Raw genomic sequence first — 19,922 nt, forward strand, 5'->3', positions numbered from 1 at the left:
GCAAAAAAAAAAAAAAAAAAAGAAGGAAAAAAAAAAAAAGACCTGGGGAAGTAGCTCATTGATAGAGAGCTTTCTGTCCACAGCACTGCAATGAAAGAAAATAAACTGAGTCTTTGTCTTATGTGTTGCAATTTGGAGTATGACGAGGCAGCCCATAAAAACATCATTTATTGCTAGAAGTCATGACATTACAAAAAACAAAATGCATTTCATTCTTCACATTTTATGTGAAAGAATATGCTACTATGGTCCAATGCTCCATTGGTTCAATGCTCCATAGCTCCACTTATTGCCAGTAGCTCATCTTTCAAAGCCACAAGCAGCTCACCAAGCCCTGAGAAGAATTAAAGGCAGTCTAAGTGACAAATGTGTTCACCCAACCAGGACACCAGAAATGATCCCTAATCCAGATCCCATTTTAGTTAGCCAAAATCAAGCTTGCTGAGGCAAAGGCTCTCTCACTGAGGATGCTAGTCCTGGAAGGCTTCTCCTTGGATGAGCTGTAAGTTCAACCTTCTGAACTAGGGTCGGTCACATCCCAGGGAATATATATAGAATATCCACTCAGACATATTCTCTGGAGTTGATGACTGTGCCTGGTACCTTGATCCCAATCTCTGCTCTGTGGATGTTATCTTGCAGGGTGAGGGAAAAAAATCATAATTGACAAACAGTTCCACATGGGTGCTATGTAGGTCCCGATTGGTTATGTCTGTGCAGGGTATTTATTTGTTTGAAACCAGGGATTGAATCCAGGGTTGTTTAACCAATGAGCCATATCCTTGGCCCTTTTTATTTTTAATTTTTAGACAGAGTCTCACCAAGTTGCTGAGGCTCTCTTTGAACTTGTGATCCTTCTGGCTTGCCCTCTTAAGCTATTGGGAGTATAGGCGTGCACCACTGCCCCTGGGAGTCTGTGGTGAGTTACTATTCTATCTGATTGAATCCGTCATCCTTAAATATGAAAATTAACTAACAATTGAACTTGAATCTTCTGAGTACATCCTGTGAGCATTCATTAGTTTGCAGTGTGTATACTGTATTTATTGGATTTTTCTCCCCTTCATTCAGATTTTTGAAGATTCCCTCCTCTACTACTCTCCTTAAGACACTGATTATTAAATTAATTCATTGCATTGTCTAGTACTTGGGATATATAGAAAATGTAAAAAGCTAAGTATGATGGCATGGGCCTATAATCACAGCTCCTCAGGAGGCTGAGCTCAATGGTAGGGCAACTCTGGATTCAATTCTCAGTACTAAAGAGGGAAAAAAGAAAAGGGCAGGGGAATTGTTGGTAATAATCTCATTGTCATGAAACAACCAGTATTGTTAGCATTGAGTTTTAAGTGGTTCTGAATTGGTGGTTTCTGTTTGCTGGTGTTTGGTTCAAGTTTGGCATGTATCTGGATCCTCAAGACTGGGATATTGTTGGTGGCAGAGGAGAATCTCCTGGACAAGGTTTGTGTCCCTGAGTGTCTTTGCTGATGTGGGTACCAAAGTATTGGTATGAGAGGAAGAAGGAGTATTTAATCTCATCATTTAGGGAGGATCCATTGTTTTTAAAGGGGTGGAAGATAGTGGTGTTTAGTTTCTTATGACACTGAGACCTGGGTAGGGAGTGGGAAGGTCTGAAAAAGAATTTTTTTTTTTTTTTGGTACCAAGGATTGAACTGAGGGGTGCTTAAACATCAAACCACATCCTCAGCCCTTTTAATTTTATTTTTTATTTTGAGACAGGGTCTCACGAAGTTTCTCGGCAGGCTGGCCTTGAACTTGTGATCCTCCTGCTTTAGCCTCCCAAGCTGCTGATTACAGACATGAGCCACTTTACTTCCTACTATTTTTGTTTTTTAAAGTCTAATTTAAGCCATGGGAGTATTAGTAGTAAGGCATCTACTTAGCTCTGGGTTCCATCCCCAGCCTTAATAACCAACAAACAAGCAAGCAGACAATCAAGGGTCATCCTCCTGCCTAAAATTCTTTTGCAGTTCCAATTGCTCTTAGAATATCCCAATTTTTTTGTTTTGCTTTCAAGTTCTGGGGAGTTAGCTGCCACCACTCTTCCAGCCTCAGCAAACCCTTTGCTTCTAAACTGTAGCTGTGTCAGTCATACAGCCTCCCACCACAGGGCCTTGACACATACCATACTGTCTGCCTGTTGCCAACTGCTGGGGCTACTGAGGCAGGCCCAGGATAGGAAATTTTGTCACTAGGAAGTGATAAGTATGCAAGTTCTACCTCTAATTGGTCCCCTATGTTGTTTTAAAGCAAACAAACCAAGTCCTGTGGACAAGGCAGTGGTAGAAACAGTTTTCTTCAAATTCATGTTGTAGCAGAGCTAACCACCCCTGCTGATTTTCAATGTACTGCAAGAACATGCTGGGAAGGCCAGGTGTGGTGGCAGCACCCCCTTAATCCCACTGAGTAGGGGCGGAGAGGGGGGCATATATAGGAGGATTGCAGGTTCTAGGCCAACCTCAATAAATGAACAAGGCCCTAGGTAATTTAGTGAGACTGAGTCTCAAAAATAACAAAAAGGCCTGGGGAAGTGGATCAGTGGTAAAGTGCCCCTGGGTTAAATCCCTGGTACAAGTAAATAAACAAATAAATAAATAAAAATAAAGGGTTGTTGGTGTAACTTCATGGTAGAGTGCCCCTGTGTTCAGTCCCAATTAGAGAGAAAGAGAGGGGTTGGGGGGAGAGGGAATGATGAAGTGGGGGGGGGGGTCGCGAAGGAGGCCGAGGGAGGGAGGAAGAGAGGGAGAGGGAGAAGTAAAATAAAAACAGTATTCTGGGACATCAAACTTAGGCTGAGTTATAGGTTCCACTTAACATGCTCAGGTGCTCAGCTGCAGGGATGGGTGGAAATGGGGGCTTACTTGGTATTCAGTTTTGCCCAGATGATGGTCATCAGTATATCCGAGGACCCCCAGATCCTGGTCCTGGAGTCTCACACTCCCCTTGCCTCTTCCTTGGTATTCCTCTTTTCTGTTCCCATAGTTATTGACAGTGAAATTCCCAAGAAACAATAGTTTTCTATACCGGAAGACAGCTTGGTCACTCCTCAAATCATAAAGCCTAGGCCAGGGCTGGAGTTGTGGCTCAGAGGTAGAGTGCTTGTCTAGCACAGGCAAGGCCCTGGGTTAGATCCTCAGCACCACATAAAAGTGAAATAAAGGTATTGTGTCCAACTACAATTAAAATAAAATATTAAAAAAAAAAAGCCTAGGCCACTTTTCCTGAAGTGATAGCACATTTTTCTTTCTCAGAAGGCACTCAATGTTTATCTTGCTAGGAGAAATGCGTAACCATGAACACATCTTCATTTCCTGCTCCCATCCAACCTTTTCTTCAGCCTCTCTTCAGTCTCCATCTATCTATCCTGCAACCTCGCCAGCCTCTAGTCTAACAGTCCTAGGCTGCTCTTTGAGGGAGATGACTCTTGTCCCCTCTGTACCACATAGCTCTGCCTGGTTTCAGATAATATTGAGGATCTGCATATAAGGACCCCACGGCAAATTTATTTGTTGTATATGAGAGGCTTGAAGTTTCTAACTGTACTGCTTCTGGAGATCAGATGTGTGCATCACATGTTCTGAGTTTGGTTTACATGTTGTGCTTGTACTTGAGATATCAGCATCAGCAGGCAGTGTGTGTTCCAGGGTACAGGAGCTGCTTCCAGCAAGATTCTCAAGGAGGGGTCCTGGGGTTCAGATGGCCCCCCCCGGAACTGTATGTGATCATTAGTTGCTTGGATGGGAACAGATCTTGCAGAAATCTCCCAAATCCAAATCCTTTCTTGTGACCTTCCTTCTGTACAAACAGAAACATGGGGATTCCTCTCCATACCCTGCTTAAGGTTTTGCTGGGAACTCTTCTTCCTCCTTGTGGTCTTCTTCCTCATCTTTGTTTTCGTCCTGTTCCTCCTCACAGCAGTCTGCAGTGGTTGCCTGAAGCTGATGTGGTAAATGAACTTGAGCATTCTATGACCACCACCACTTTATGCCGGCACATGTTTCTCCACCACCAGTCCCCAGCAAGTGTGCGAATGAGGATGTGGGGAAAAGGTACACTCATACATTGTTGGTGGCACTGCAAATTGGTGCAACCACTCTGGAAAGCAATATGGAGATTCCTTAGAAAACTTGGATTGGAACTGCCATTTGACCCAGCTATCCCACTCCTCAGTCTATACCTAAAGGACTTAAAATCAGCATACTATAGTGACACAGCCACATCAATGTTTACAGTAGCTTAATTCACAATAGCTAAACTGTGGAACCAACCTAGATACCCTTCAATAGATGAATAGATAAAGAAACTGTGATATGTATACACAGTGGAATGTTACTCAGCATTAAAAGAGAATAAAATTATGGCATTTACAGGTAAATGGATGGAGTTGGAGAATATATTGCTAAGAGAAGTAAGCCAATCCCCAAAACAGAATACCAAATATTCTCTCTGATGATAAGTGGATGCTGATCTATGGTGGGGGTGGGGAATTTGGGAAAAATGTAGAAAGTTTGGATTGGGCAAAGGGGAGGTAGAGGAGGGGATCTGGCATGGGGGTAGGAAAGATGGTGAAATGAGAAGGACATCATTATCCTAGGTACATGTATGATTGCACAAATGGTATGACTCTACATCTTATACAACTAGAGAAATGAAAAGTTGTGCTCATCTGATACAATGAAACAAAATGCATTCATGTATGAGTAATTAAAGCAAATAAAAAATATTTTTAAAAAAGATCCTCAAGGGAGGGTTTTGCGATTCAGATGGCCCCCCTGAACTGTATATGATCATCAGTTCCCTGGATGGGGACAGGTCTTGCCAGAGGTTCACCAAATCCAAACCCTCTCCTGTAATCTGACTTCCCTACAAACAGGGACAAGGGGAATCCTCTCCACACCCTGCTTAAAGTTTTGCTGGGAACTCTCCATTTTCCTCATGGTCTTCTTCCTTCTCGTTGCCCTCCTCCTCCTCCCCCTCCTCCTCCTCCTCCTCCTCCTCACAGCAGTCTACACTTGCATGCTGCTGATCTAGCAGATGAATTGAACACTCTCTGACCACCATCACTCTATGTTGGCACCTGTCCCTGCACCACCAGTCCCCAGCAAGAATGCCAATGAATTTGTTGCACTTGGTACAGCAAAGGAGGCTGCTGCATCCTTTTCTTTTAATGGAACCAAGGGCACATGATAATGGTTTTGTGTGTCTACAGCTCTGTTTTAGTTTGTGACTCTCACAATAGCCCACAAGGTAGTTTGTTTGTTTAATTTTTTTTCTTTTTCTTTTTTTGGTAGAGGCAGTTGTACCCAGGGATGCTTTATCTGTGAGCCACATCTCTAACCCCCCTTTTTTATATGTATATATTTTGTTAGTGTAGATGGACACAATAACTTTATTTTGTTCATTTGTTTTTATGTGGTGCTGAGGATTGAACCTCACATATGCAAGGCGAGTGCTCTGCCACTGAGCCACAACCCCAGCCCATCTCCAACCCATTTTAATTTTTATTTTGAGATAAGATCTTGGTAAGTTGTTAAGAGTGAACTGGAACTTGGAATTCATCTGCCTCAGCCTCCCAAGTGGCTGGGACTACAGGCATGCGCCAGTGCTGTGGGGCAGGCAGAGGAACAAGTGGTCCCTCATGGCCAGGACAGATGGGTTTCCTTGAATCCCTCCACTTCTGCTCCTTTCACCAGGAAAGGCCTCAGTTTCCTTACATCCATCAGTTTGTTCAGACATCCTCTGCTGCTCAGCTACTGGTGCTGTCCATTTGCTAGGGCATTCAGGGAGGCGGCTGGACAAGTCTCCAGTCATCACATGTGCTGGCATAAGCAAGCAGAAGGGTGGCTAGCAGGGGCACCAGTTCTGACCAAAGAAATATCTACACAGCATTTATGATCTGACATTTAGCCTCAAGTTCAGACTTGCCATCTCTTTGTTCAGTGTGGTCAGCTCATGTGTGTGATTGTCGGAGACACTTCTGTAAGAGCACTTTGTTCACTGGCACACCCCACCCCAGAAGACCCACTCTCCTTCCTTTCCATGGCTGCCACAAGATGAGTGACCCCATGAAGTGACCATCTGAGTCCTTACTATTCCAAATCTGACTGAACATTAAGCTGTGCTTAGAAACTCTTATTTATTTTATTTTTTAAAGAGAAAATGTCAAACATGAAAAAAATGGTGAAAGAAGGGCTTGAAATGAAGCTCAGTAGTAGAAGTGGTAGAGTGCTTGTCTAGCACTCACAAGGTCCTAGGTTCAACGCTCAATACGGCAAAAGCAAAAATCAAAATCACTCAGTGGCAGAGCGATGGCTTTGCACTTGTGAGGTACTGGGTTTGATCTTTCAGTACCACATAAAAATAAACAAAGACATGCTGTCCATCTACAACTAAAAAAAAAAATTATAAAACAAAAACAACAAACTTAAACAACTCTACCACCAACTGCCATAACATTATGAATGTAGCAAAGTTAATAATACTTTTATTATTATCATAAATTATCATGTTGAAATCTCCCTGCTTGTCCCATTTTTTAATAGATGTATTTGAATTTTAATAGCTCTTCTTCATGTATGTTATGGGTCCATCTGTAGGTTCCTCTTCCCTCTTTTTTTTTTCCTTGCAATTTATTTGTTGAAAAAAATCATGTCCTTGTCCTTAGAGTTTTCTCTGGTTTTGAGTTTGATGATTGCATTCCATGGTGTCATTGAACATGTTCCTCTACTCCTTATTTTTCCTATAAACTGGTATTTGTTTTTTTTACTTTTTTTTTTTTAAGAGAGGGAGAGAGAGAGAGAGCATTTTAATATTTATCTTTTAGTTATTGGCGGACGCAACACCCCTGTTTGTATGTGGTTCTGAGGATCGAACCCGGGCCGCAGGCACGCCAGGCGAGCGCGCCACCGCTTGAGCCACATCCCCAGCCCCTAAACTGGTATTTGTTAGAAGATTTTATTTGGAGACAAGGTCTTGCTCTGTTGCTCAGGCCACACTGTGAATTATGGGCTGCTGATGTGACACAGGCCAAACCTTGTGCTATTCCTTCCCTGTTGACTGCCCCCAACCCCCATTCCCCAGCACCAACTGTTCCCTTAACTGCTGAGATAGACATTCCACTGTAACAGCCAGCGCCTTACTACTAAAGCTCACACAGCCGGAGTGATCTTTTAGGCATCTTCATCAGATTTCTTCACTACCCTGTTAAATCTATCCTATAACCTCCCGCTTCACATCTAAAACAAGATCCATACTCGTCAGTATTGCCGATGTGGCCCACTGGGGTCTTCCTTATACCTGCTTCTCCAACCACAACTTTCCTTCTTCTGGGGCTTTCCTTCCTGACCACAGTAACCTTTCTGCTCCTTGAGTAGCTCAGTTTCATTTCTAACTCAGGGTCTTTTTGTGTACCTTTTGGTCCAGGAATTCTCTCTTCAGCTCCTCACATGACTCTCTTGATCCCATCTCTGCCGAAATGCCCTCTCTTCAAATAAGCCTTCTCTGTTTTGTATAACTATTCTTTATCACTCTATGCTTTTATTTTCCTGTATAGCACTTTTTTGTGTCTCTGCGGTGCTGGGGATTGAACCCAGGGGCTTGTGCATGTGAGGCAAGCACTCTATATCCCCAGCCCTGTATGGCAATTTTAATTACTTGAATTTTTTTTTTAATTTTTTTTAGTGCTGGGGAATGAAACACAGGAGTTGGCCCACACTAGGCAAGCACCTTGTGACTGAGCTACAACTGCTGCCCCTGAAATTGTATTGTATCCTTATCTCATTCTTTGTTGGTGGTGCCTTAATGAGAGAAATTTATTCGTTAATATAAAAGTAGCTAGCTAGCAGCTTGCTATCTGAAATGTAACAGGTTCTCAAAAATACTTGTTGAATAAATGCATAGCTGGATGGGTAGACTGTAGATGGACTAGCATCTTCTCATTCCTGCCCATCTTCTCACACACTCACATATACCACATACATATGGAAGCACTTGGCATATTTTTTTGTTTTGGCTCTGGGACTAAAACCCCATTAGTCTCATGCATGCTACAGTGCGTGTGCTCTACCACGGAGCTATACCCTCAGCTCAAGGCTCTCATTTCTTGATGAACTGATCTGGGTGCTGACCCAGGCATCATTCAGTTAGGCATCATTGCAGACGTTATGTTAAAAACTGTACCTGAAAGTCCCTTCTGAAGACAGAAGGCCTTAGAAGACCAAGTCCTCCATGTAGGAATGTACTTCAAGGGAACGAGGGGGTTTGAAGCTTGACCTTAATAAGCTGAATTTCATGCCAAACATTGTTACAGAAAAATATATTGAGGAGTATGGGGTGTTTTGTGGCCATAAAGGACTGGGGATAAAGGAGCATGAGAGGCTCAGGGTGGCGCTACTGACTTTCCCCAACCCTTCCTGTTCCAGGTAGCTACTGTGCCTCGCTGAGAGCACAGGCAGGGGGCTTCCTGGGTGAACAGTGCTTCCAGTTTCAGGAAGCCTACCTGATGGTTTGAGCTGATGTTTCTGGCAGTGAGTCAGAGCTGGACCTATTTGATGGATAGGTCACCAGTTGGCCCCTCTTTCTGCACTTGACTCCTCCTCCCCTTGAAGAGTGCAGTGTTCTCTGTTCTGCACAAGGAGGCACTGCACAGCATTGCTCAAAGGAATGCCAGGTCTTCTTCAAGGCCAGCTTTAGCCCTGCTTTCTTCAAAGGTGCCTCTCCTTTCAAATCCATTTTCTTGCCTGTGGTAGTTTATATGGAAGGGAACCCCTGGCTGAGAAAGGCTCATGCAGATTGATTGAAGTTCTGTCTCAAGTAGGGGCAGTGGAGACTTCAGAAGATGGATTAGCTGAACATATTTAGTGAAGACTACCTAATTTAAAAAATTTATTTATTAAATATATAATCACATTTTGATACAGTTAATCATTATAGGGAAAAAAAGATTTGAGCAACTGTATTGTGACAAAAGGAATTCTAGATGCTGGGTGCTAAGCCTGCAGGGGTCCAGCGTGCTCTGTTGTGTGCAGGGTTGGTGCCCATGTGGAATCTGGGAGGCATTTCCACTGTATTTCCCTCTTTTGTGAGTATTTTAAGCATCATATGTTATTTAGCCAACTGGCAACCACGAGTGAATGGATGAAGAAAAGCCCCTTAGAATGGGAAAACTGTTTACAAAAAAGTCACTGATAGCCAGTGAGGAGTTAAAGGATGGCTTTTTAATACAGATCCAGTCACTGTCAAGCTCTGAAGACACCAGTACAAGCTGCAGTAGCCCTTACAAGCTAAACCAAGGTCCTAGCCGTGACACCATTGAAAATAATTTGAAACCATCTTCAGTTCTCTCAATTTTTTGTACATTTTAATAACTTTATAATTAACAAAACAATATTTTTTCTGTAAATTATATGGGAATTATAATTTAAAAAACAGAAGTTGTATTAGTTGTCCTGTGTAGTCAATGTTTGTGCTCTCTACAGAGGCCCATCCATCAAGCTTCTGTGGCAATGGTCTCTTGCCACTCTGCTTTAAGCCACTAACTTTGGGGTGAGGGCAACCAGGGTCTTTTCTGTCTCTGCTGGAGCTCGGCGTTTCTTGGGAGCCCCCCTGGCTCACTGCATTGGCTTCTCTGCTTTGGCCTTTGCTGGAGTGGTCAAGGGAGCATCTCTATAGAGCCAGTACCCACGAACCAGGCAGTATGTCTCCCCATGTCAGCCCACCTGGGTTTCTCCACATCCTTGGTAGAGGACATGGTAGTACACAGGTGTAGGAGGAGATGTGGGAGGCACTGCTGCTAGAAAGAAAATCAGAACTGAGCAGTCATTTCTGCTTTATATATTCTGCCACCAGGACCTCGCTGTCCTGTTGCTTCCTGTTTCTGAATGAAGCCCTCTTATCTGCTTGGCTTCCCAAACATAGCCTTTCCCTATCTCTTCAAGGGATGCTTGCTGTCAAAGTACTTGAGTTCTGTGAAGCCAGTGGAAGCAGCAGAACCAGATCTCTCTTCCCCATGCCTAGAGAGAGAACAGTCTAACCTTAATATTATCACAAAAAGCCCTCATTCAGTCTCTCCCTTCTACAACTGGAAAAAAAATCCCCTGTCCCCTGTACTGGAGATTGAACCCAGGGGCACTTGTCCACTGAGCCACAGGCCTAGCCCTGTTTTGTATTTTATTTAGAGACAGGGTCTCACTGAGTTGTTTAGGACTTCACTATTGCTAAGGCTGGCTTTGAACTTGCTATTCTCCTGTCTCATCCTTTCAAAAATTTCTTAAGTTCTATGATTTCTGAGAAAGAAAAAAGAAACAGTAGGCCTGGGATATAGCTCAGTGGTGGAGAGCTTGCCATCCACAGTACTGCAATGAAAGAAAATAAAATCATCTGAGTCTTTGTCCTACATGTGGCAATTTGGAGTGTGAATTATCAAATACAATGAAGTTCTGCCCCAGTGATAATTGTTAAGGCAGCCGATAAAGCATCATTTATTGTCTGAAAGCATGCCATGAAACAAAATAAAACCCATTTTAAGATTGACCCAAATATCTTCTCCCTGAGAATCTTGGGGAACTCTGGATAAAAGTGAAATGTTCCCCCAAAGTGTTTATGAATAAGGAAGTGAAACCAGGCATGAAGAACAAAAGCAGAAGAATGGATCAAATTTGAATTCCTGAATTCTTGTTTTGCTCTGGGATTATTTTCATTAAGGTCAAAGACCACCTATTGCTGTCTCCTTTCTAGAAAATAAAATGTGCTTGGGAGAAAAATGTAGTCAGGTTGGAAAGTTCCCACATATATGAGAATGCTCCAGCATGTATTTCTTGGAATTTTCTTTTTACCTTCTTCAGAGAGAAGGGAAATACTGTGGGGCCAGTACAGTTGCTGACATCCCAGTGTTATTCTTGGCAGAGATTATGTTTAAAGTATCTTTCAACTTATGGCCTTAAAACTCTTTCTAGACAGAAAACAGCTGGGTTCTGGTCTGTGAAAGCTTTGAGCTGCCTGAGGATGATGCAGAAGAAAAAGGACACAGGCACACGTGGATCAGCAATCTGGGGCTTACTAGGTGTGCAGTGCCAGCATCTGACCCTATTTTTAGCAATTTCAGCTTTCTAACCATTGTTCTGTTTGACAGACATCTCTGTGTGTATTCCTTTGATGTGAATTAAGTCTAAAATGAAAAAAAAATTTATTCTTCATGTATTACATGAAAGGCTATGCTACTATGGTCCCATGCTTCACTGTTACAAAGGTGGCCAGTACCTTATCTTTCAAAGCCACAAGCAGCTCACCAGGCCTTGAGAGGCATTAAGGGCAGTGTAAATGATAAGTGTGTTCACCCACCCAGGACACTAGAATAAAGATTCCTTACCCAGAATTCCACTTTAGTTGGCCAAAAACAAGCTTGCTGAGGTAAAGGCTCTCTCACTGAGGATGCTAGTCCTGGAAGGCTTCTCCTTGGATGAGCTGTAAGTTCAGCTTTCTGAACCAGGCTCACATCCCAGGGATAGGTCAAAAAGCTGATGACTGTGCCTGACACCTTGCTCCCAATCCCTGCTCTGTGGATGTAATCTTGCAGGGTGAGGGGAAAATCATAATTAACAACCAGTTCCACATGGGTGCTGTCTAGGCCCCAGGAGGCTGTTTGTGCAAAGCAGTATGTCTTGGGAGCACTTTTAGAGGCATTATAAGATACCTATTCTCACTGAGGCTGCATTTGCCCCTGAACCCTTAGGTGTTTGATTTTGTGGTCATCCAGAATATATTCCCACCCGATTTCCAGTGAAGGAAGCCAGAGACCCCCACACTGAAGACCCTTGCCATAATTAAGCTTCTCCTCTGGTCAGAAAGATTTTTACAAAGAGTATCAGCAGGCAGGATGTCTGCAGAAGGCATTGTGGTTTGAAACTTACTCTTTCTTGTAAGTGCCAGGAATGCACACACAAGGTATGAGTAGAGTCTGCAAGCTCATTGTACAAAAAGATATTATCTCTGTTTTCTTGGTTAAAAAACAAAACAAAACAAAAAAACAAAACAAAACAAAAAAAACCTTGTGAAATCTGTGTCTGGAACACAGAGCACTTGTCAGCACTAACTGAGCTTTGGGGTTGAATGGGTCTTGTAAGAAAGCTGGGCCTTGGGCTATATAACTCTTTTCCAAGATGTAGTTCACCAAGATGTTTCTGCCTCATTCAACAGCATGAAGGAGAGTTGCTCCAGGGTGATCAGTTGACTCTTCAGGGCCTTCCATAAAGCCCCCGGAGCAGCAACAAGCATATATGTGCTGAAGGTTGTTTGGACAGTTGCAGCCTGATTCTACGCATGCCATGACCTTCTCCTAGTTCTTGTACCCGCAGGCCCAAGGAGCGGCCTAGCGATTGGGCCACAGCCTGCACCTGTTCTGCTAATCTCGGGAAGGCACAAGGACCAGATCCCGGGGAGCAAGTATGCGGTGGGTTTCCAGAGCTGGACGATCAACAAGCCTTTGCAATAGAGTAAGTAAATAGCTTAGAGTCTTGCCACTGCCCGTTCTGCGGCGCAAAGGAGGTAGTGGCTGTGAAGCAGTGGGGGTCAGGTGCGTGACTGCACGGTGGTGGGCCGAACGACTTCGGTATCGCGGGCAGCATCGTGCAGTGTGCGCAGCAACCCAGGCTCCAGACCCAGATCCGCGGCTGCCGTCGGACGGCAGGCCCGGCAGCGCTGGCGCCTCCAGTTGTGCGCGCTCCATGCTCCCAGTCACGCGAGGCGAGCACTCTCAACGGTCCGGCGTGAGGCGCGCTGGCTGGTTTAACTCAGGCCGCTGGGCAATCCACGCATGCTCTGTCGCTGTTCCTGCCGCCGCGGTAGAGCTCGCGGAATGAGCACCACTGGGAGGGGTTCGTCGAGGACGCCTGCAGCAACTGAGCAACGACCAACCACAGCAAGGTCGGGCGCGCGACAGTCTTGTTGCCCTTGTTGTTGGAGAGGCGCACGTCAGTTACGTCACGCATGCGCCGCTTCCTAGCGTACGGCGGCTGGCTCGGCTCAGTAAGGTGCGGAGCTGGAGACGCGTCAGGAAGTGGGGAGGATTCCCTACGTTTCAGTGACTGCTAGGTCTGTAGATCAGCACCGGGATGGCGATATCCAGATCTAGACCGCCTTTGGGTGGGGAGCGCGGTGGAGGCAGGAGCATGGGCCTGCAATACCCGGCGTCAGTGGGGCCCTGGTCCTATGGACCTGGTGGGCTGGTGTCTTCTGGAGATCGGGTCCCCATTCTTTGAGCTTCTCGTTTGTCGTCCTCATTGCCCCTGTTGATGGCTTGTTTAGTGCCAGGCTCCCCTTGCAAATTCTTTGGGTGAGGGATGCGGTGACGTTTCCAGACTTGCGGAAAGACTGGTAATACTTGTTTTCCCAGCGTCTGAATGAATGGTAGGTCTGGGGACTGACACGAGGGTGTGGAATTATAAATCTAAGCTCAATTCCCGCTCCACTCTGGCTCAGAACTCGCAGTACAAGGTGGTGTCCTTAAGCTTATTTTTTTTCTCTGAAGTGGGAGGTAAGTTGATAAGGCTTTCTTTTTAGTGGTGACATCTCTTCTTCACATTAAAAATTTTTATTTTTAAAGTCAAATTTCTCTCTCTGCTTCCTTGTCACCTTTCCATATTTCCCATCCTGAATACACCACTCACCTTCTGAATACAGCCAACTCACCTTCTATCTCAGGTATGGTAATTTCACAGATAGTAGTAGAAATAGATCCAGAAGTCCTCAGCTTTGTTATGTGGTTTATCTCACATAGGCCTGGTCAGTAAGAATATTTGACTGAAATTCAGGTATTCAAGTTGTAAAAGAGAGTTACACTAATTATACTTCCTGAAAAGTTCTCTCTTGATTGTAGACCCTTCCTATCCTCAGATTGCGAATCTGTAGATTCAATCAAGTGTGGATTGGAAACATGCAGGAGAAAAATGTATCTGGGACTAGTGGAATATCTCAGATGGTAGAGCTCTTGCATGGTAGGAGTGAGGCACTGGGCTCAGTCTCCAGCAGGACACACACAGAAAAAAAAGAAAGAAAAAAGGAAATTTGTATTGAATATTAAGAGATCTTTTGTTTTAGTGGGAAAGCCTTGAACCAAGTACCTCAAAACATGCTAGGCAAGCTCTCATAATGCCTTTATCCTCAGCCCTTTAACAGTGTCTTACTAGGTTGCCTAGGCTGGCCTTGCACTTGCAATCTTTCTATTTCACCCTCCCAAGTAGCTGGGATGATAGGTGTGTGCCTCCAGCACAGCTTCTATGCTACTTTTATGATTCTTTCTAAAAACGTAGAGCTCATTGGAAGTCTGACCTGAAAATTTTCCTCCATTTCAATGTGCTCTTGCACCAAGCCAGAACAGATAACAGTTGCTGACTCAAATAACAAAAAGGGGCTAAGGGTGTTGCCCAGTGGTTAAGTGTTATGGGTTCAACCCTGAGCACAAAAATAAATAAATAAGGGGCTGTGGTGGTGGCTCAGTGGTAGAGTGCTCGCCTAGCATATATGAGGCACTGGGTTCGATCCTAGGCACCACATAAAAACAAACTAATGTATCCACCTAAAAATAAAGATACATAAATAAATAAATAAATACATAAATAAATAAGGGAATAAATAAATAAAATTGCAGCCCACCAGGACTGGCACACACGTTTGCAGTCCTTGGTACTTGGGGGGGTTAAGGCAGAAGAATCTCTTGAGTCAGGAGTTGGAGACCAGCCTGGGCCATATAATGAATGAGACCCTGTGTTAAAACAAAATAAATAAACAAACTAAAAAAGTAAAAATAAGATTGCTTCATTTTAAGAAAGGCAAAGTTTGCAGTTCATCACCTGCTCTTTTCTCTTATAGGTCCCTACCAGTTTTTCAATCTGCTGCTTAATGACTTTTGCCTGTGTTCCTCCAGTAGCATGAAAGCTCTGCTGAGCAGGAATTTTTGTCTGTTTTGTGTTCTAATGTATTCCAAGAGACTAGGACAGTGCCTGGCAGAGATTAAGCACTTAATGAATACTGGTTCGATGAATGACTGAACATGCATATTTTGCAAGATCAGACAAAAGGAACACAAATGACTGTGGGTTGGAAGGAAAATGGAAAACCTGTCCTTGCTAAGAGAAGGGACTGTTTCCACTTGAATTTCTGACCCTTATTTTCCTGTTCTTCAGGTGAAACAGAGGAGGAATGATTGTGAATAGTGTCTCTCTGTGCTACCACAACAAACTCATCTTAGCCCCTATGGTTCGGGTCGGCACTCTCCCAATGAGGCTGCTGGCCCTGGATTATGGAGCTGACATTGTCTACTGTGAGGTAAGTGCTCCTGGTTTTTCTGGGAGGGCTTTCCCACAAGTGCAGCCTCCTCATTTGGATGTGGGAGTGGTCAGGAGTGGGGGAGGCAGAATGGGAACTCCCCACACAGGTGTTTGTTGAAGATGGGAGGGGAGCAACAGGCAGGCACTGATGAGTTCTGTGGGCCCTACTTAGGGCCAGCATCCTGGGCAGCACAGAGGAGTTTGGGTTACTGAGATGAGTAGATGAGCATCAAGTTGGGGAAGTGCTGTGGCCCCTGTAGGAGCTAACATACATTCAGTACATCAGTAAATGGACTCAGAGATTAGGAAGAAGAGGAAAAGGACCAGAATCAGGCTAACGAAGCTGGATGAGGTTGGTTTTTGGTTGCCATAGGATTTTCTGGTGGTGATAGCTGGTAGGCCAGTAGATATACTTGCTGACTGCTCTGGAGAAAAGTAGGCTTTAGACCCAGGTTTAAAAAGATCTGTCAAGGGGCTAGAGTTGCAACTCAGCAGTAGAGTGCTTGCCTCAATTTCTATCACCACAATATATAAGCAAATTAAGGAAATGTCCATCAACAACTAAAAAATATTTTAAAAAATCTATCAGGAAAAATGGAATTGAAGGAGTAGCTAATGTTGGATGATGAAGGAATGTGAGCAGTGGTTCTCAAATGAGTATGTATCAGAATTAATCTGGAGAGGTTTCTTTTTTTAATAATATCTTTATTTTGTTTATTTATTTTTATGTGGTGCTGAGGATTGAACCCAGTGCCTCACATGTGTGAAGGAAGCACTCTGCCACTGAGCCATAATCCCAGCCCTGAGCCACAATCCCAGTCCTGAGCCACAATCCCAGCCCTGAGTATAGGCAGTGGGATGATTGTGACTCTAAAAGGCAATAAGAGGAATCCTTGTAGTGATGGGATCTTTCTGTTCCTTACCTGTGTCAGTGTCAGTATCCTGATTGTGATTTTGTGTTATTGTTAAGATGTTGCCATTGGGGAAACTGGGTGAAGGGTACTTAGGTCTAAGATCTCTCTCACATCCTTATAGCTGCATGTGAACCCACAGTTACTCTAAGATAAAATGTTCAATTGGAGATGACCCCACTGTGTAGAGATTAAGGAAGGTGTGTGAGTGGAGTTGGGGAAAATACCCTATATTCTGTGTGGGGTGTTTGAGAACAAGAGTCAACATGAGAAGTAAAAATATGAGAAAATAGGCAAATTAAGAAGAGTCTATGGACTGGGGTTATGTCTCAGTAGTAGAGTGCTTGCCTCACATGCGTGAGCCATTGGGTTTGATCCTAAGCACCACATAAAAATAAATAAATAAATAAAATAAAGATATTGTGTCTATGTACAACAAAAAATATTTAAAAAGTACTGTTAGGGAAGGCAAAAGTCAGGTCTGTGAACAATGACAGATGGTACAGAGAGATTGAATTGCAAGAAGACTGGTGGTGGTATATGTGAGAATGAGGTCACTGGGGCCTGGTGAGGAGTTAAGGGCTTAAAGATGAACAGCAAACAAGGAGGCAGAAAAAGGACTGCTGGCTACTACTTCAGCTACATAAGCGTGGAACAAGTATAGGCAGGTGGCTTGAAGGAAAGGAAGTTTATAGATATTTATAGATGAGTTGCATGTTTGAGGAATTAGAGAAAGGAAGGAGTTAGAAGTGAGGGGGTACCAAGGGTGATGGCCAGTGGTGAAGTGGAGTCAGTTTCTTTTTTTTTTTTTTTAATTTTTCTTTTGGAGGGGAAAGGATTTTTTATTTTTTATTTTTTATTTTTTTGGCAGTGCTGAGGGTGGAACCCAGGACCTTGCATATGCTAGGCAGGTACTCTGGGACTGAACTATATATCCTCAGCTTAGGACACAGGATTCTTTTTTTTGTTGTTCTTGTTAAATTTGTTCTTTTTTGTTATACATTACAAGAGAATGTATTTTGGCATAATATACATACATGGAGTATAACTTATTCTAATTAGGATCCTATTTCTGTTGTTGTACATGATGTGGAGTTACCCTGGTCTTATATTCAAAACAAGTCTAGAAGACTAGGAAGGTTATGTTTTATTAATTCAACTGTCCTTCCCATTCCCCTTCCTACTGCCTTCCCTTTGTTTTCCTTTGTCTAATCCAGTAGAATTATATTCTTCCCCTTCCTACCCTTTGTTGTTCTTGGTTAGCATCCACATATTAGAACATTCAGCCTTTGGTGTTTTGGGATTAGCTTATTTCACTCAGAAGGATTTTCTCCAGTTCCATCCATTTACCAACAAATACCATAATTTCATTATTCTTCATGATTGAGTAATATTCCATTGTGTATATATACCACATTTTCTTTTTCTTTTCATTTGTTGAAGGTCACACATAGCTTAGCTATTGTGAATTGAGTTGCTCTAAACATTGATGTGGCTATGTCACTGTAGTATACTGATTTTACATCCTTTGAGTATAGACCAAAGGGTGGGATAACTGCATCAGTTGGTGGTTCCATTCCAAGTTTCTACTTGCTCCCCACATCCTTGCCCACGTTTATTGTTCCTTGTATTGTTTATAATTGCCATTCTCACTGGAGTGAGATGGAATGTCAGTGTAGTATGTGCATTTCTTAATTTTGCTAGATATGTTGAACATTTTTTTCACATATTTTTTGACCATTCATATTTCTTCATTTCTGAAGTGCCTGTTTGTTGAAGGACACCCAGGTTGGTTCCATAGTTTAGCTATTGTGAATTGAGCTACTCTAAACATTGATGTGGCTGCATCACTCTAGTATGCTGATTGTTTTTAAACATTATTTTAGATGTTGAGGGACATTTAATTTATTCATTTATTTATACATGGTGCTGAGAATCGAACCCAGTTCCTCACACATGCTGGGCAAGCACTCTATCACTGAGACACAACCCCAGCCTCTAGTATGCTGATTTTTAAGTCCTTTGGGGTAACATTAGGTCATTAGTACCAATAACCACATTATTGTTTAGAGTATCAGTAAGGTTGCTTATTCGGAAGTTACATTTCATAGTTACAATATGTAATGTTCAGGGCTTTGTGCAGTTCTCAAGGAGGTCCATTGTCTGAAGTTACTGTTAGGCTGGCAGCTCCAGGAGTGCCTGACCTTGGTGAAACATAGTTACCAAGCAAACAAGTTCCTTTATTCTCAAGAGTTATGTGCCTAAGATTAAGGGGGAAGCTGATAAGACTCTAGCATGGAGGGCATTACCATAGCAACTGGGCATCCTATGCCTTTGCACAGGAACTTTCCCAGGCACCAAGCATGTCACAGCCATGAAGTCATCAGGGACACAATCCCAAATACAGAACCCCTTCAAATTTTTAATTCTAATTTGTCATATATGACAGCAGAATGCATTACAATTCCTATTACACATATGGAGTACAATTTTTAATATCTCTGGTTGTATAGAAAGTATATTCACACAATTTGTGTCTTCATACTTGTACTCATGGTAATGATGTCCATCTCATTCACCATCTTTTTTACACCTCTTGCCCCCTTCCTTGTTCCATCCTCTTTGCCATATCTAGAGTTCCTCTAATATTCCCATGGTCCCCCTCCCAACCCCATTATGAATAAGCCTCTTTATATCAGAGAAAACATTCGACATTGGTTTTTTGGGATTGGCTAACATCACTTTGCATTGTATTCTCCAACTCCATCCATTTACCTGTAAATGTCATGATTTTATTCTCTTTTATTGCTGAGTAATATTCCATTTTGTATATATACCACGTTTTCTTTATCCATTCATCTACTGAGGCATCTATGTTGGTTCTACAGTCTAGCTATTATGTGCTGCAATAAACATTGATGTGGCTGTTGATAGACCCAACCTGATTTTCTTTCAAAATTGGGAGCCATCTTGCCACAAAGCCATGAAAAGATAATTTCAGCTTTACTATAAATTACTGTAAATTCTGAACCTGCTTGGAATGCCTGCCTGTGCCTTGAACTCACCCATGCCTGGCTCTCTGACCAGATAGCAGCCCTCTCTGAAACTTTAGTGACACCTCATGAATATTGGCCTTCCCTGGCCAGATAACGACCCTCTCTGAGGCTCTAATGATCCTCATAGATTCTGATGTTGGGGCCAGCAAAAACTGTAAACTACCATTTGTGTTATGCTCCTCAGAGTTCTGTTATCTGTAACCCCCCTTTGTGTAATTTTCTGGGCTATAAAGCTGAACTGCAGGAAAGCTGCGGCTGCTGTCTTGTTCCTGCGGTTTTGGGTGGGAAAGGCAGCCCGGACGGTCGAAATAATAAGCTTGCTTTAATTTGATTTTAATTGGAGTCAGTGCTCTTTTCTTGCATCCTGGTCTAACAGCTGTGTCCCTGTAGTATGCTGTTTTTAAGTCCTCTGGGTATTAGACTGAGGAGTGGAATAGCTGGGTCAAATGGTGGTTCCATTCCAAATTTTCTAAGGAATCTCCATACTGTTTTCCATATTGGCTGCACCATTTTGCAGTCCTACCAGCAGTGTATGAGTGTGCCTTTTTCCCCACATCCTTACCAACACTTATTATTATTTGTATTCTTAATAGCTGCCATTCTGACTGGAGTAA

At 43.1% G+C, this 19,922-nt stretch overlaps 1 protein-coding gene and 1 pseudogene across 2 annotated transcripts in view; one reads left to right on the forward strand and one right to left on the reverse strand.

Moving 5' to 3' along the window:
* LOC143383245 (putative ATP-dependent RNA helicase DDX28) overlaps nucleotides 1-12,975 on the reverse strand; it is a 38,444-nt pseudogene extending 25,469 nt beyond the window's left edge.
* Nucleotides 12,358-19,922, forward strand: part of Dus2 (dihydrouridine synthase 2) — a 48,194-nt gene continuing 40,629 nt past the window's right edge. Inside the window, exons 1-2 of one of the 2 annotated variants that reach the window (XM_076837463.1) lie at nucleotides 12,358-12,509; nucleotides 15,198-15,339. In XM_076837463.1, the coding sequence (XP_076693578.1) occupies nucleotides 15,214-15,339 (126 nt within the window). In that variant the 5' untranslated portion in view covers nucleotides 12,358-12,509; nucleotides 15,198-15,213. Of the gene's footprint in view, nucleotides 12,510-13,023; nucleotides 13,108-15,197; nucleotides 15,340-19,922 lie in introns of those variants that run through there. The other variant, XM_076837462.1, reaches the window with a different exon arrangement.

Source organism: Callospermophilus lateralis, chromosome 18 (assembly GCF_048772815.1).
Source record: "Callospermophilus lateralis isolate mCalLat2 chromosome 18, mCalLat2.hap1, whole genome shotgun sequence".
Classification (NCBI taxonomy): domain Eukaryota; kingdom Metazoa; phylum Chordata; class Mammalia; order Rodentia; family Sciuridae; genus Callospermophilus; species Callospermophilus lateralis.